Source organism: Nuphar pumila, chromosome 13 (genome assembly GCF_984573655.1).
Source record: "Nuphar pumila chromosome 13, dmNupPumi1.hap1.1, whole genome shotgun sequence".
NCBI lineage: Eukaryota > Viridiplantae > Streptophyta > Magnoliopsida > Nymphaeales > Nymphaeaceae > Nuphar > Nuphar pumila.
The window spans coordinates 84213945-84232835 of record NC_143261.1 but is presented as its reverse complement, the minus strand read 5'-3'; the positions used below and the strand labels follow the sequence as shown (position 1 = coordinate 84232835).

Here is an 18891-nt window from a genome sequence, read left to right as displayed (position 1 = left end):
AAGTTATTTAAGTCTAAATTTGCATAAAAAAAAACTTGAGATTTTGGATTTGAGTGTTGGACATAGCCAATGGGCAGTACAATTTTATCGCAAAAACAACCTAAATTCACAATTGTGAAGGGTAAAAGTGTCCTAATAATGTCAGATATTTACAATTTTGAACATTGGGAGAACATAAAAAATTGTAGGTTTTTAATGTATCACATCAAATTACTTGTACAATAGTCATTTTTTCGTATAATAAGAGTAAAAACATAACTTGCAAAATGTTTGACTCTACTGGATTGGTTGGCAGTGGTGGTGTTTCTCTTTAAGTTCATCAAACAAGCCTGTTAACATATTAACTATTACAAGGAGAATCGATGCTTGCTTCCACATTTTCATAAAATCCAGTGTAACCATTTCATCCAAACAGAAATTCAAACATCCAAGTATGATTATTTACAGTGCAGAGGCATCCCATGTAAATAGAACATTCTGTTTGATTTACAACAAGTTGAATACATGTACAGACACTGAAATGTTATGAATTGTGTTACAATTGGTGTCACGGATCAGCATGACCAGCCATTGCCTCATCACTTGATGGATACTCGTCTTCACTCACTTCTTCATCAGTACTTTCCTCTTCAGGAACGATGCCTATGTGCTCTGGCTTGGCATATTTTTCACAATATTCTGGACAAAGAGAAGAAGAGCAATGCAAGAGACAAACAAATTGCAGATTCAGGTCATACTGAGCACAAAGTGGGAATTCAACTAAGATTCAACTAAGCAAAAAATGAAGCACAAACTTTCAATTGAAGCTCTAGCATGCATCATTGAATAAGCAAAAGAAACAAAAGAGGCCCAGACATGAGAACTGAATGTTAGCAACTGTGTAACTTCAAAGTGAAAATTTCACAAGATGACAGGTAATATGTAGTCGTCTTCCTGCTAAGAGTCATGCCCGAACTGACATACACAACTTTCTGATACTCGATGTGGGGTGCCAGACTGCAATCCCTAAGGAACTTGCAAGTGAACCCCAAGGCCTCCAAATGGAGATGTGGGAATGCATAAAACTTTTCCTATACACTTCCATCACCCAAACAGAATACTTTCCAACAGCATGCAAAGAATTTTCAGAAAGAAAAAAACAGCAGACTAGAATATCGGCTTTGCTCATGCAATACATGACCAAAGAGCTGATAACTTCTGAAATTTGGACTGTAAAATTGGGTCAAGTCTATGTCTGCAAAGCAAAAAATAAACTCGGTCAATTAGACAACCGTCCATCTCAGACAATGATAGGCATTGAAAGAGGGACATTGCTGTCCTTCTTTAGTTGACTGTTCCATGGGTACTTTGACTTTCTTGTAAATGTTTAATATGGGATCATGGAAAGACCTTTTGGTCTCTGTACCTATGTCACATGGACACTCCATTTTGGGGCCTGTATCATGTCTACTTATATACTAATCAATAGTCATAATGGAAACTTCATAAAAAAGGTTGTATCCCTGTATATGCAGCCGTCTCCATGTGACTTAGACTTAACCTATTACTAATAAGTGTAGTGAATGAGAAGAGCAACCAAGTAAGACCCTGTTCTTTCCTCAACCCTCTTCCTCCTATTCTTCATAGATTCTCTTTCTCACTTTATTTTTTGCTTGCAGGTACCTAAAGATCATTTTCAAGATGTAATGATTAATCTACTTGAGAAAAGGCTTTGTTCCGGTAGAAGATCCAAAGTTTGAATGCCAAAAGGGGAGAGTTCACCTAAGTAACATAAGTTTTTCATAAATCAGTCTGATACTGATTTTATGTAACCATAATGGCCAAAATGGAACACAAACTGATATTATACAAAATGAATTAAACCAGGAAAATTCATCTAGATGAATTTGGCTGTTCACACCTCAGTCCCATGCTGATTCTGTGAAACAGGGTGAACTACACATGAAAAATGGTGAATGTATACTTCCAAGTGAATTAGCCACACAAAAAAAAGAGGCAGACCATAAGAATAGTCAATATAGAAACCAGAGGAAAGCAGACGATTTTAAGAGCTTGAAGAGGGACAATTGCAAGAAACTAGACAGGCTACATTCTCCACTGGTGAAGCTCGTTAAGAATATCACTGAAAAAACAAGGCTCCTGAAGTAATGCTACATGAAAAAGGAAAAAGGAAAAAGAAAAGAGAAGGGAAGAGAAGGGAAGGGAAGGGAAGGAGTAAAGCTACTTAGAAAGCATTGATAGATAACCTCAAAACATGGTCACTGGGTTCCCCACTTTTGGCAGCAAAATGCAGTCTAGTGTTCCAAGCATACCAAAATCCTTTTTAATTCAAATCCTCCTACCCCAGTGTACTGAGGTCTTTGGGCCTTCGCCACATGGCCACAACCAGTGAATGGGATAGACCACAAACCAATTTTCAGTGGTCTTCAGTGCATGTTTAAGTTAAATAGATTGTCCTGACAGCATCAAAAAGGGGAAATCTCAAATAAAAAGCATTTTTAATCTAAAAATGACAGCATACATTTTTTGCTGGTTGACTGCCAGCAAGCATATGAATTTCCGATTCTCCTTTCTCTACAGTCTACCCCCTAGAACTGGAACTAGGAGAGCCAATGCACCCTTTAAGACAGTTTGGTCATGGTAATGCAGACCTAAAACAATAAAGACTTCCAAAGCAAAATAATAAAAGATCGTGATTTCACCAAACTTTAGCTGAAAATAGTAATAAATAGGGAAACGAAGAAAACCCGAAACCATCTAGACGTGACAAGCATTTTCTTGTCTCAAAAGAAAATAAGGAACAGCATGAAATTCCAATATGCAATTTCTGTTGTCACAATCAAAGCAGAATAAGATTGAAAGCAAAAGATGTAGAAAAAGGCCAATCTCATTATCAAAACCCTGCATTTTAGCTAAAATTTCCCAAGCCATATGTAGACTGGTCCCTCTACAAGTTCACTGTTCAGTTTACTTCTCTTTACACCAGCACAGTTACATGCCCTAAGAGCACTTTTTGACAAGTGAGAATTGCCAACATGTGCATTTCTGTGATTAGCCTCCTAAAGAGAAAATAATAGTGGACTTAAAAGTCATACTATGAGGTAACATAACACAGATCTCATGCTAATCTCAGTGCTCATCTATGTTACTGCGACACAGCACTTAGGGTGCCGTACCCGTGTCGACACGGGTACTGGTACCTGGACACAGCATTTGCCGTGTCCTATATTATATTATATTTTCAATATATAATATATATTTTAGATATATAATATATATTTTAGTCATATAATATATATTTTAGATATATAATATATATTTTTCAGTATATATTTATCCGTATCCCCGTACCCACATTTTTTGGAATAGCAGTGTTGTACCCTCCGTATCTATACCCGTATCCGTACCCAGGTGGCATAGGTGCTCATATGCATCAAATTTGTGAAGCAACAAATATTATACGTCAATTTCATGAAGCTACACCAGTGGGTTCTGAAACCCTAGCTGAAACTCATGGGGGCAGGCTGTGTTGACCAAATCTGAACCCATAGATGTGCTGAGTGGTCCAATCTTTGGTGGAACTAGACATTAGATTTCTTATGAACTGACAGGGGCTGGTGTTTTTAGAAGAAATCTCTAGCTAGCCTTCCGGAAAGAGGTGGAGAATAAAAAGAAAGGAGATGAGATTCGCTAAGTATAATATGAACAACCTTCTGTGTTTTCGTGATTCCATGTACATATGTACATATAATATTAATGTAAGGGATGTCGTGCAGTTTGGTAGCATGTTTGTTTTGGGTACAAAATGTTATGGGTTCAAATCCTGCCATTGATCGACCCTTGGGTCATGCCTTTTGTTAAGGAAGAGTCCCAAGAGCCAATACGTCCCAGAAGCAGTGGGGTCTACATTCAGAGTCCAAGAATCCAAAAGACACGTCCAAGGCTGAGTCTTGTAGAAACTCATGCATGAGGACTCTCTCAAAGAGTCATCATCCAACAACCTCAAGGTAAAAGAGTCTTGTATGCTTCCCAAAATCAATTGTATCCTTGAGAGAGTCAAAACTCTCCTTAATGTTGGACTCACTGTGGCTAGGTCAAGCGTTGAAGCCGAGTACAAGGCAATCGCAGGAGCAGTTTCTGAACTTGTGTGGCTCAAGCAGTTATTGACAGAGATGAATGTCGTCCGATGTGAAACTCCAATACTATGGTGTGACAATTTGGGTGCCACATATTTTGTTGCAAATCCAGTATTTCATGCCAGAACCAAACACATTAAGATTGACTATCATTTTGTTCGAGAGAAGGTCTCTAAAGGAGAGATTGTTGTCCAGTTTGTTCCCTCACAGGACCAAGTTGTTGATATTCTCACTAAGCCTCTTTTCGGGATTAAGTTTGGATTCTTCATAGACAAGCTCAATCTCACGGAGATTGGCTTGAGGGGGCATGTTAAGGAAGAGTCCCAGGAGCCAAAGACGTCCAAAAAGCAATGGGGTCCACATTCAGAGTCCTCACGTTCAGAGTCTAAGAATCTAGAGGACACGTCCAAGAGGATTTGAGTCATGTAGAAGCTCATGCATGAGGACTCTCTTAAAGAGTCCATCCAACAACCTCAAGGTGAAAGAGTCTTGTATGCTTCCCAAAATCAATTGTATCCTTGAGAATCAAATCCACAAAGAACTCTCCCTAATGTTGGACTTGTACACATCTTCATAAATAAAGAGAGGCCCTCTCGTCCTCTCTGTCGTGTGTGTGAGAGAGAAAGAATCTGTGGATGTAGGTCACGTTAAGACCGAACCACATCAAAATATTGCCCCTCTGTGTGTGTGTGTGTCTCTCCGCGTTGGTGTGTGCACAAAACGTGTTCTTGAACTTTTCACCTTTTATAAGTAAAAAACACAACGTTTTGAGGGGTGAATTTTGGTACATTGTAGGTTGTCGAGAAGTTGATTTTTCAATCCCCGAAAAACCATACACACTAGAAAATGATGATCCAAGGTCAATCTGTATTCAATCAAGCATGTCTATCAAAAAAAGAAAAAGATGGTGGTAATTTTTGTTCAAAAGTTTGGAACCCATGTGTAGCAAAACTTTTTAGGGGTGCACTTTCGATTTTTTTTTTTGCAAATTTTTCTAGAGAATTGAGTTTCAACATGAGCTTTGAATCTAAAGAAAACAGAAAACACTTGATCCTTGGATTTCAAGAAATATATCTAAGTGAAATGAGTAAAGTCATCCACAAAAATAACATAATATTTCAATTTTGATAAAGACATAACGGGAGAAGATCCCCAAACATCATAATGAACAAGCTCAAAAAGAAAAGAAGTGCTCTTATTAGATCTTGAAAAAGGAAGTTCATGACTTACAAATACGACAATTGACGCAAGAAGAATTTTTTTTTTGACATTAATTAATCCTTTATTATATAGAAGATCAAGAAAACTCAAATTGCAATGACCTAATCTATGATGCCAAACATCAACTTGTGGATGAACTTTTGGACTTGATGACAACAAAAACAACGAATGACAAAGTAGGAGCTTTCGAGCTTCATTTAAGACATATAGGTTTTCACATCTTCCCTCAACGAGTGTTTGATTCGTGCGAATTCCCTTCACAGAAACAGAGGACGGAGAAAAAGAGACACATGAATTAGTATCACAACAAAGTTGAAAAACAAAAATAAGCTTTTATGAATGTTAGGAACAAGCAAAATGTTGAGCAAAGAAAGAGATCCTTTACTTGTGGGAACAATGGTTGTGCATGTATGAGTAATATGATGGTGTTTTCCATCTCTCGTAATCACACTTCTATTACCATGATAAGGTTCAACATGAGAGAGTTTACCTGAATCACCTGTGACATGGTGTGTTACCCCTGAGTTCATAAATCAGCCGTATGAGGGGGCTGCTAGGAGCAGATCCTTAAAGAGTCTGAATACCAAGCCCACGAATTTCCAACAGGATTATGATAGTGTTGGAAATTAAGCTGCCCAAAGCCAACACTAAGAGCCGCTAAGTCATGTGAACTAGCAATAGACGGAGGATATGAGCTAGTAGGAGTAGGAGCCTGAATAAAATTTGCTGGAGCACGAGGACCAGCACCTGTTAGAGGTGGGGCAGCAGTTGCAAGTGCTCAAAAAATCTGTTAGAAGAATCAGCATTGTAGGTGGGCGATAGGTAGGAATGTAATGCCAATAACAGTTGGAACAGGTATGGCCCTTCTTTCCACACAATGCACACATCTGATATACTACGATTGTTTGATTGAAAGAAGAATTCGGTGTGGGAAGAATACCTATTCCACGTCCACCAAAATTATGCCTGCGGCCACTCCCTCTTGCTCTAAGGGGATTGAAATTTTGGATTGCAACCATACCCTCATGATGCACTTCTTCCTTATAAGATATATTAAACATGGTCTCATGTTCCAAGAGCGTGGTTCTCAATTTATCAAAAAGGTGGGCGAGGTGTACTGCTAGTGTAAATAGTAATGAACATGTTATATTTTTGGCCAAGCCCACTGATGGTTTTCATGCATATATCTTCATCTAATAATGGTGATCTGATGGTAGCAAGTTGATCCACTAGAACCTTAATGCTGTCCAGATACTCGGCTACAGGCGAATCCCCTCTTTTAATCTCTGCAAATTTTGCTTTCAGCTGATATATCCGAGTAGATATCTCTTCGTACCATTGATGTAGAGTATCCGACAGAACTCCAAATGGGATATGTAGAAGAACTGTGATTGTGATGAAAGCTACAGCCGACTGATCATTATTCCACCACGCGATAAAATCTAGAATTCTGACCATGGTCTTCGAGGATTTCTCTGTACTTCCATCTTGCACTGAAATCGTTTAGGAAACCAGTTCTAGAGGCACATGGATCGTCCTATCAAGGTGACCCATCAGATCATGGCTGGAAAGGAAAGGGACAATCTGCTTCTTCCAGGTGATAAAATTGGAAGAGTCAAGTTTTTTGTAACTAAATGGCTGAGAAAAGAGGTATTGATAGCAGCCATTTGATGAGACGACAAAAAAAAATCAGAAAAGACTGACATGCACAATAAATAAAAGAAGATTCAGAAATCAATGAAAGAATAACAAAGGAAGCACAGAGAATCAATCTAACAATAAAGAAAATTTTTCTGACCTTAAATAATATCTGTGTTTTTTTCTTTTGCACAGATTATTTGCTTTGGTCAAATCAGAGTTCAGCAACAAGGATACATGTCAAAAGTGATATGACGTGTTTGGAAACAGAAAAAAAAATTGCATAAAGTATTATTGACGTATTTTTTTTAATCAAGATCACGTCAGACTGATTGGACGTGATTAGGTTTTTTTTTATTCAAAACCAGACAAGGAAACAATTTTGAAAAAGAAGTCTGATCGATTTTTTTTTTTAAATCGACCCAGGAGACATCTTGCAAAGAGGAAGGAGGATCAGATTTTGCAAAGAGAAAGGAGAAGATCAGATTTGGCTAGGATCTGATCAGATCTGTTGTTGATTATCAGATTTGAACCTGACACAAAAGAAATCACATCAGATCTCACTAGGTTCAGATTTGATTCGAAGAGAAAGAAAAAGGGATTTAGGGTTGAAGAAAGAGGAGAAGGATTTGAAGGTGAAGTGAAGAAAGAATAGCCAAGATCAATGAAGTTTACCTCTTTTCAGGCTCTAATAGCATATGTGAAAATCCTCCGAAGGTCTGTTCTTGCACAATAAACAAACAAGAAATGAAGAAAACAAAGAAAGCAAAAGAGAGAAGAGTTGTGGATTAGAAAGGAAGACGTCTCAATAGATTTGACATCTTTTCTTATATTTATATGTGTGTGACGTGTTACATTATGGATCTGGATCCAGATCCATAAACAAACTGAGTATTTTTAACAGCCCTCTCCTGGCCGTCCCAAGTTGTCCCACCTTGGGATGGCCAGGTGTCGTGGTCGTCCCACCTTCCTTGTCCTTCCTGTTCTGGCTTGACGTCCACATATCCATGCCATCCCACCTTTATTGTCCTTCCTATTCCAACTTGTCACCCACATGTCCAGGTCATCCCACCCTAGACGACCTCCTCTGTCGGCCCCCTGTCCTAGCCGTCCCACCATGGGATGGCCCTAGGACAGGGTCGTCCTGTTTGTTTCGCTTTGTCTAGGCCTTGTCTCCCTAGTGCCTAGTCGTCCCATCTTGTCCCAACCGTCCCATCTTGGGATGGACCTGTGTCCAACTGTCCCAGGCCATCCCACCCTGGGACGACCAATCTTATCCCAGTCGTCCCACCTCTGTCCACCACTGTGTCCAATCGTCCCACCCTGGGATGACCCATCTTGTCCCACCTCTATCCACCACTGTCCCAATCGTCCCATCTTGGGACGGCACTGTGTCCAATCGTCCCACCTTGGGATGACCCATCTTGTCCCATATGTCCCACTTGTCCCTCTTGGACCCACTTGGGACAGCCCCAAGCTTGGTCGTCCCACCTTGGGTGGGCTATCCCGTTTCATCTCGCCTCGTCCCATCTACCTTGGGATGGGCCCTAAGTTTCTCCATCCCACCTTAGGACTGTTAGAAAACCAAAGACACAAGAAGTTGGGGTTAGAGGAAGCTCAACACCAAAACAGGAAGGAACACAAGTTCACGTCTATTACATATCGTGAATAAAGTTCACTTACAACTAAAGGGTTGACCCCCTTAAGACATCAAAAGGAAAAAGAGATAAAAGACTAATATACCCCTCCTTTATAAGGTATGTAGATAGTAGCCTAAAAGTTACTTTACACATCTCTATAATACACTATATTATATAGACTTTTAATACTCCCCTTCAAACTTGGAAGGATGTAAAGGAATTATTACAAGTTTGGAAAGGAAGGAACTCAAATGCAAAGGAGAGACTCTTTGTAAAGACATCTGCAATCTAATTCTTTGAGCTATGTTCCAAAGTTATAATCTCATCCTCTGAAGACCTTGTATAATGACAATCTATTTCAATATGCTTAGTGCGCTCATGAAACTTTGGATTCTTTGCAATATGAATAACGCTCATATTGTCACAATATAGCTGAGTTTTCTTTTCACATGAAATTCTTAGTTTCTTTAACCATTGAATCAAAATAATCTCAGTCATGACTTGAGTCATAGCTCTGTATATTGCTTCTGCAGTTGACAATGCAACCCTTTGCTGCTTCTTGCTCTTCCATGATTCAAGGAGCTTCCAAGGAAAACACAAAACTTTGTAGTGGAAAGTCGATCTCTAGTGGATCCTCCAAAATCAACATCACAAAAAGCTCTCAACTCTTTGTCAGACGAAGATGAGAAAAACATGTCATAATGCATAGAATCTCCGACATACCTAATGATCCTGAGTACAATTGCCAAGTGCACTGATCTGGGAGGACTCATAAATAGACTCACTATGCGAACTACGTAAGATATCTAGTCAGGATATAGTCAAATATATAAGTCTCCCAACTAACTATCTGTATATTACAGGATCCTCTAGCTCAACACCACCAGTTGCCCTCATCTTCAAATTTGCCTCCATGGGGGAATTTACTTGTTTAAGTGAATTTTGCTTTTACAACCAAATCTGTAGCATATTTATGTTGGGACAAGTATTGTCCCCTGGGGGAGTAGGCTATCTCAAGCCCAAAGAAATGCTTCAAACGCCCCAAGTTTTTCATCTCAAACATATTAGCCAACTTCTTTTTGGTCTCTTCTATTTTCTTTGTCATCTCTAGTGAGAACCATATCATCTACATGAAGAAGCAATATACATCTTCCAAGAGCAGAGAAAGACACAAACAAAGCAGGATCATGATCACTATGCTCAAAACCAAGTGACCTCACTGTTGAACTGAACTTCTCAAACCAAGCTCGAGGTGCTTGTTCGAGACCATATAGAACCCTGTGAAGCTTGCAAACTCTGTCTTCTGGATCTGAGTATCCTTGAGGTAGTTTCATATGTACCTCTTCATGTAAATCCCCATTCAAGAATACATTCTTGACATCCAACTGCCAAAGATCCCATTGTTGCATGGCAGCTACTGCTAGCGGTATACGAATTGTGGTCATATGAGCCACAGGAGCAAAAGTTTCTGTAAAATCAATTCCAAAACACTGACTGTATCCCTTAGCTATCAATCTGGCTTTATACCTCTTCACTGACCCATCTGCCTTTGTCTTTACCTTGTACACCCATTTGTTGCCAATGATATTTTTTTTTGAGGAGGTTTTACTAGCTCCCATGCCTGTATTCTTTCAAGTACATTTATTTCATCAACCATGGCTTTTTGTCACTCCTCTTTTCCTGCTGCCTTTGTATAGGACTCAGGCTCAACATAGGAATGGATTAAGGCTAAAAAAGTATGATGATGAGTAGCTAAAAAACGAGATGGAAGTACAGAAGGTTTAAAACTTTTACGTACATGAGAAGACACGAAAGAAGAAGATGGTAACTCTAGGTTTTGTTATTGTTGTCTCGGATCAACTGTCATAGGAATTTGATCAAGATTGGCCTCTTCACTTCCATGTTCTTCTACCTGATTAAAAAATGGAATTTCAATCACACCTTCACATCTCCTTGAATAGGTCTGACCAAACCTATCTTCTCTAGCAAGAACTTGTTCTCCTTGACTTTCCATCCTTTCTCTTCCACCTTTCCTTTCTTAAAAGGGAACAAAAAAGGATAAGTTGGTCTCATTCTCCAACTTTTCTCCATATTAACTAAAGTATAGCACATTCTCCTGGAACACATGCCTAGATACCCACACTCTCTTTCCAACCGAATCATAGCACTTGTACCCTTTTTGACACTCAGCAAAACCAAAAAAGCAACATTTGACAGCTTTAGAAGATAACTTGTCCCTATATCTGTAAGGTAGCAAAACAAAACATATACAACCAAACGCCTTTAACATATCATACTTTGGAACCTTTCCATACAGTTTTTGAAAAGGAGATATGCCTTTAAGCACTCCAAAGGGCATCACTCCTGGACCGGAAAGCCATGAGAACCATGGTTGCCAGGCCTCAGGACATAGGATGGCAAAAGTAAGGAATAAGCCCCTTCGAGCTAAAAACAAAGAATCCAGAAAACTTACCTAGAGTTAAAGGTGTACTTGAACGTGTTCTCGTAAAGCTCTAGTCCTTCAGGGTTCAAGCCCTTAGTGGAAACCATTAGACCCAACATGAATGCTTTGAGACCTAATCTCATGTTCCTATAACTAGTCGCTTGAAACCAAGACAGAATTAGAGGAGAAAAATCCCAGTGAAGCCGAGTATTACTATCTTATACCAACCTGAGAGGAGAAAGGTATAAAGGGTACGCATCTCAAGTGTAGGAATCAACTTGTCAAGAAGGTTCTAATTTTGAGAAGGGAGAAAAGAACAAAAGTATTTGATTCTAAATGATTAATCATTTTGCAATAGACTACCCACTCTAATATAAATACATGAGTCTCACTCAGAGTTACCGAAAGCGCCTAGGTAAGTGGGGAAGCACGCTTCAGAAGCGTAAAATGTTGTGCTTCTGAAATGCACGGGGAAGTGCCATTTTTTAATGGGAAGCGTGCTTCCCTTTTATGGGAAGTGTGCTTCCCTTTAATGGGAAATGTGCCTCCCTTTTATGGGAAGCGCGCTTCCCATCACGCTTCCCCCATTTTTTGCATTTTTTTTGTTTGTATTTTTTTATTATTATTTTTTTGCTTCCCCCTCGCTTCCGGTTCGCTTCATAGGTCGCTTCTGAGACGATTCCTTATTCGCTCTTAAGTGGTCCCATGCTTCCCGCTACTTAAAATTTTGAAAGTGCCTCGCTTTCTGCTTCCCGTATCGCCTCCCGCTCCCGCTTCCTCAACTGGCAACCATGGTCTCACTGCATACCATAAAAGTTCATTGCATGCACCAAAGAGTCTAGCCATAGGGATCCCGAGTCTAAGGAGTACACAGAAAGATTTGTCCTTTTCCTTGGTGTCACATGACCGAAGCATGCCTGACTCTCCTTACCGGTGTTATCAAAAACGCGCAAAAGGCGCGCCTCGCCTTGAGGCGCGGCCCTCTGTGCCTCAAGGCGCAAGCCTGAAGCGCAAAAAAAAAATTTACAACAAGACTTCTGAGACAATGAAAAAGATTTATGTAGGTTAATCTCATATATTTTCCAGTTATTTCAGTTATGTAATAAGTTTCTTAGTATATTACTATATTTTAACTTTTGTTGGTTAATCTCGAATATTTTTCAGTTATTTCAGTCATGTAATTAGTTTCTTAATATATTTTAACTTTTGTTGGTTAATCTCATATATTTTTCAGTTATGTAATCAGTTTTTTAGTTACTTTTATATGTTAATCTCATATTTTTTAGAATAATCTTATATATTTTAACTTTTGTAGGTTAATCTCATATATTTTTCAGTTATTTGAGTTATGTAATCAGTTTCTTAGTATATTTTAACTTTTGTTGGTTAATCTCATATATTTTCCATTTATGTAATCAGTTTTTAGTTACTTTTATATGTTAATCTCATATTTTTTAGAATAATCTCATATATTTTAACTTTTGTAGGTTAATCTCATATATTTTCCAGTTATTTCAGTTATGTAATCAGTTTCTTAGTATATTTTAACTTTTGTTGGTTAATCTCATATATTTTCCAGTTATGTAATTAATTTTTTAGTTACTTTTATATGTTAATCTCATATTTTTTAGAATAATCTTATATATTTTAACTTTTGTTGGTTAATCTCATATATTTTCCACTTATGTAAACGGTTTCTTAGTATATTTTTTCTTTTATTGGTTAATCTCATAAATATTTCAGTTATGTAATCATTTTTTTAGTTACTTTTATATGTTAATCTCATATTTTTTAGAATAATCTCATATATTTTAACTTTTGTAGGTTAATCTCATATATTTTCTAGTTAATTAAGTTATGTAATAAGTTTCTTAGTATATTTTAACTTTTTTTGGTTAATCTCATATATTTTCCAATTATATAATCAGTTTTTAGTTACTTTTATATGTTAATCTCATATTTTAGTACTTATTTGAGATTTTTTATTTCTTATTAGTTGTTATTTCATCAATAAAGCATTTCTTTATTTATTTGTATTTTTAGATATTTTTTATAATTTTTTTAAGGTTTTCAAAAAAAAATTTGAGGCTTACGCTTTACGCCTCCACTCGGTTTTTGGTGGAGTGCCTCGCTAGGCCTCAACACTTTTCACAACACTGCTCCTTACTAAGGCAGAAAGTCTCATGTTGAAATTAATCATCCCAGGTATTAGAATCCAGATCGGATATGGATCTGGTAGAGGATCCATACCCATATAGGTCACGTGTATGCTATATTATAATGTAATATTCATGGCTGCCGATTCCAAAAAAAAAATCCCTCTCCTCTCTTCCTCCTCTCCTTCTTCTCGATATTCACATTAAAAGAGCAGCTTTAACATGGTATCAAAGCAGCGATTGATCTGGGCGTAAAAGTGCATTCATCAAGGAACGTGAAGGGGCCCTGGCCACGATCTGCCGAGTCTGATCGAGTCTTCTCCACCCAGAATCGAGCCTGTTTCTTCAGCCAAGATCTACCGAGTCTGATCGAGTCTTCTCCACCCAGAACCGAGCCTGTTTCTTCATCAAAGAACGTGAAAGGGCCTATTCCACGACCTATCGCGCTTGCTCCACCTTCAGTCACGCTTGTTCCTTTCCAATAAGACGAGCCAAACCTGCCATTTCTCCTCTTCAGCCGTGATCACAGACAAGTCACGTCTGTTTTCGATCTTTTTTCCTTTTCAGTTGAGTTCTCCCCTAAGCAGGTTGATCTCTCGTCAGTCGCTGAGTCCTCCTCCTCATCCTTCAACCGAGTACATCTTCCTACTCATGACAGGCTGAACCCAAAGGTCGTGTCCTTCTCTAAGCAGGTCGATTCCTTCCTATTTCTTGTTTCACGATTCAAGTTTCTTATTTTGTTTTCTTCATACACGATTTTACACGATCTTCCGATTCTCTCATCTTGGTATTCTCTATTGCTACTATTCAAAGTTTGATGTTATTCCCTACCACTTCAAAGTCAGTTGCTACTTCTTTACTAGTCGAGTCCCTTGATCCACATTTCTCTAGTCTCATACCACATTTTTTTCCCTAGCATAATACCAGCCGAGTCCTTCCCGTTCGTGGATCTGCCCACGTCTCTTCCTTCTTTTAATACCAGTCGAATTCTTCTCGTTCGCTTGCACAAAAATTGTGAATGGATACTTCAACTAATCAAGGCCTTTCCTCCAACTTTCTTGGGCAGCTAGTTTCTGAAAAGCTAAACACCAACAATTATTTGACTTGGAAGAGACAAATTGCTCCTTTTATTCGAAGTCAAGACCTTTCAGGCCACTTGGATGGCTCTACTCCAATACCTCCATAATTTATCATAACTGAAGCCAAAGAAGATGGAGGATTACCGAGTACTATTCGCAATCTTGCATTCGTTTCTTGGATGAAGCGCGATTAGGCCCTTGTTGCATACATCACTTCTACACTATCACAAGAGATATTGATTTTCATTCCTGATGATTGCACATCCAAAGTTTTGTGGGAGGTTTTAGCTCAGACATATTCTCAGATATCAGAGGCTAAAGTGTTGTTTCTCAAACGCGAATTTCAGATGTTAAGAAAGGGGGCAATGAGCATTATTGAATTCTTAAATCAAGTTAAAAGCATTACAGACCAGCTAGTCATGGTTGGATGTCCAGTATCAAATAAAGAAAAGGTGCAACAGACATTGAATGCCCTGGGTTCAGAATATCATGTCCTTGTAACCTCTTTATTATGCTTACCTACATTACTCAGTTTTGAGGAATTACGTGTCAAACTCCTTCAGTACGAAATGACTCTGAAGAGCATGTCTGATGCTTCAGCTGGACAATCATCTACACATGAGGTTCTTGCCACAGGAATGATAGTTGATCGTGCACGTGGAGGACGTGGCAGAGGCAGGGGATCTGCCATCTAGGGTGGACATGGATTACTACCTACACCAAATTCCACAGCCAGTTTTTCAAGGAATGTTCCCACATGCTATCAGTGTAATAAACGGGGTCACATCAAAGCCAACTGTTGGTTCAACCCGCAAAATCGAAACAGAGCGCAGAATAATATAAACATTGTTACACCAGGAACTGCATGTACCTTTCGGGTCAGTGATGATGCTAAGGATCTTCTATTGTCTGCTATGGCTAACCTGAACCTGAAGCAGAATGATGATGGAATATGGTACGTAGACTCAGGGGCAGCGGCTCATGTCACTGGGAATGCAGGTAAATTCTCTACTTTGGTTCCCTATTTTGGAAAATCTAATATTGTAACTGGAGATGGGACTCACCACCCTATTTCAAACATAGGCAATGTCTTTATTCCTTTGTCTGAGTCATCTATTCCTTTATCTGATGTTGTTCATGCACCAAATATAAAGAAAAACATTGTCTCTGCATCTAAACTTGTTGATTCTACCAATTCATCTGTGGAATTTACTCCTACTTCTGTCTTTGTCAAGGATCTTCAAACGAAGGAGATGTTCGCTAAAGGAGAGCGACGTGGAAACATGTATGTCTTCAATGAAGATCCAGCCTCCAGTATCTTGAAACTCAAGTCTGATCATGTCCCTAAAAACGTCCTAAGTTTATCCAAATGTAATAAGCCAAATCTCTGGCATTCTCGTCTTGGTCATTGTAGTCAATTCTTTATTGAAAAGTTAGTGTCCAATGGTTTTCTTTCAGAGTCTGTTTCACTTTCATTAAAGAATAAAATATGTCCCAGTTGTCAAGTTTGCAAGAGTCATGTACTTCCTTTTCATCAAATAAATAAAAGAGCTTCTATTCCTTTTGAAATAATATGTTCTGATGTTTGGGGTCCAGCTCCCAATCCTTCTTCTGGAAGTAAATATTATGTATCCTTTATTGACAGTTTCTCTCGTTTTACTTGGATATTCTTCATGAAACACAAATCAGAGGTCTTTCTTATTTTTCGTCACTTTCATGCCTATGTTAAAAATCAATTCTCCCAAAATATTCAAATTCTCCAATGTGATGGAGGTGGTGAGTATTCCTCCAAAGAGTTTTTAGATTTCCTCAAAGATAATGGGATACATCGTAGAGTTTCTTGCCCGTATACTCCACAACAAAATGGAATTGTTGAACGTAAACACAGACATATTGTGGAAAGTGCAATGAGTATGATGCATGATTGTAATGTGCCCATTTACCTTTGGACAGAAGCCTTTCACACTGCCACTCATGTGATAAATCGGCTTCCTATGCCTATCCTTGAAAATCAGTCTCCCTATTATGTTCTTTTTGGTATACAGCCTAATTATGATGAGTTACGAGTATTTGGATGCACATGTTAGGTACATGCTGACAAATCCATGAGAAACAAATTTCAAGACAAAGCCTCTATATGCCAATTTGTAGGTTATGCAGATAAACACAAGGGGTAAAGGTGTTATGACCCTATCAATAAGAAGATCAAAATTTCCAGAAATGTTGTCTTTGATGAAAATAGCTTTCTGGAAAATAAAGCCAGCAATGATCGTGAACATGGTGATATGGCTGATAATTGGTATGATCCATGGCTCAGTGCTGAACTTATTTCACATGCTGCTAAATGTACCACTTTGGCTCCTGAAAACATACATGATGAGACGGTTTCAGATAAGGTATCGGAAACAGAATGTCAGAAATACAAAGGGAATGTCTACACCAGAAGACCTAGAGAGCAAACAGATGCTCCTGTTGGAGAACACATGACATTACCCAGTGACAGAGAGGCACCAAGAAGATCAAGCAGAATAAGGCATCCAATTGAAAAATGGGTAAGTTATGATAACTTCTCTATGGATTTTCAGATCTTTCTATCTAAGATTGAAAAACATGAGGAACCACCTGGGTTTTGTCAAGTTGTTCAATCTCACAAATGGATTGAAGCGATGAATGAGGAGATAGAGGCACTTCATGAGTGTCGAACATGAGAGATAGTTAGCCGCCCCCAAGATAAAAATGTTGTTGGCTCAAAATAGGTGTATAAGATTAAATACAAACCGGATGGGAGCATTGAACGATACAAGGCACGTCTTGTTGCCAAAGGTTTCACCCAAGAATATGGTGAAGACAATGATGAGACCTTCAGCCCAGTAGTGAAAATGGGAACCATTCGTATTATCATTGGTTTGGCCATTGAACATGGGTGGAGCCTTAGTCAGCTTGATGTTAAAAATGTTTTTCTTCATGGGGATTTAAAAGAAGAGGTCTAATGGAGCAACCTCAAGGTTATGCAGAGGGAGACCCAAAAGAATATGTATGTAAATTAACCAGAGCATTGTATGGTTTAAAGCAAGTCTCCAAGTCATGGTTTGAAAGCTTCTCATCAGAGATTCAGAACCACGGTTTTATTCGTTCCCAACTAAATCATTCTTTATTCATATACAGGGATGGAACCACTGTGGTTTTCTTACTTATATATGTTGATGATATAGTGGTCACTAGTAATGCTCCAGAGCATATTCAGCAAATTAAAGGTTTATTGAGTATGCGATTCAAGATGAAAGATCTTGGGAGGCTAAGATATTTTCTTGGTGTAGAGGTAGACAGATAGGATGGAGAAATGTCATTAACTCAACACAAATACACTTTTGATCTTTTGGCCAAAGCAGGAATGACAGATTGCAAACCTGTGCCTACACCCAGTGTTATCAATCAAAAACTCAGCATTTGTGATGGCGAGTTATACCCTCATGCAAGCAAGTATCGCAGTTTAGTGGGCATGTTACAGTATCTTACTTTTATCTCAATTTATGCATGAACCAAAGATTAGTCATATGGATGCAGTCAAACGTATTCTCCGATATCTAAAAGACACAGTGGGTGATGGACTCAAATATGCTCAATCTTCATGGGTAACACCGAAACATGACATATTGGCCTATACAGATGCAGACTGGGCAGGGGACCCAGATGAAAGGAGTTCTGTTTCAGGATATTGTGTTTTCATTGGAAGTAATCTTATCTCATGGAGTAGCAGAAAACAGAAAGTTGTGGCAAGATCTAGCATATAGGCAGAATATAGATCTATGGCAGCTACCACAGCAGAAGTAACCTGGATTAGGCATCTCCTTACAGAGATGGGAGAGAGTATCTCCAGTTCAGTCCTCATGTGTGATAATAGAAGTGCAATACAAATTGCGTTCAATCCTATTCATCACGGTCGGACCAAACATATTGAGATTGACCAACATTTCATCAGACAAAAGGTAGCAGATAAAGAGATTGAACCGGTTTATTGTCTTCAGAAGACCAAGTTGTTGATATGTTCACCAAAGGTCTCACAAGTAACCGCTTTTGGTATCTGAAGAACAAGTTGCACATGGTCCAATCCCATGCACAACTTGAGGGAGGGTATTAGAATCCAGATCGGATATGGATCCAGTAGAGGATCCATACCCATATAGGTCACGTGTATGCTATATTATAATGTAATATTCATTACTAACTAGGGGTAATCCTGCCATTGTAAAAAGACTTTGTAAACCTATTTACCTTAATGATGTTTAGTGCAGTCACAGAAAATAACGTGTGGCTGCCGATTTCAAAAAAAATTCCCTCTCCTCTCTCCTCTCTTCCTCCTCTCCTTTTTCTCGATATTCACATTAAAAGAGCAGTTTTAACACCAGGAAAGGCATCTCTACCCTGAATCCTTACTACGGCAAACCAGAAGAGGTGTAGGACTCCTGATGTTTGTCCCAATAAATTCTCAAAAAGAAAAATCATTCTCAAAGCATCAAAAATCAAAATTGACCTAAAAGGCATGAAAGCAAGCTATATTCCTCTGGTGCTACCCTTGCC

The 18891-nt window shown here is 38.6% G+C and overlaps 1 protein-coding gene across 1 annotated transcript in view; it reads right to left on the bottom strand.

Annotated features, from left to right (window-relative positions):
* Nucleotides 1-386: 386 nt before the first annotated feature.
* Nucleotides 387-18891, bottom strand: part of LOC149818936 (ubiquitin-conjugating enzyme E2-23 kDa-like) — a 32148-nt gene continuing 13643 nt past the window's right edge. Inside the window, exon 6 of the mRNA XM_089985946.1 lies at nucleotides 387-678. Within this exon, the coding sequence (XP_089842072.1) occupies nucleotides 548-678 (131 nt within the window). The 3' untranslated portion in view covers nucleotides 387-547. The remainder of the gene's footprint in view (nucleotides 679-18891) is intronic.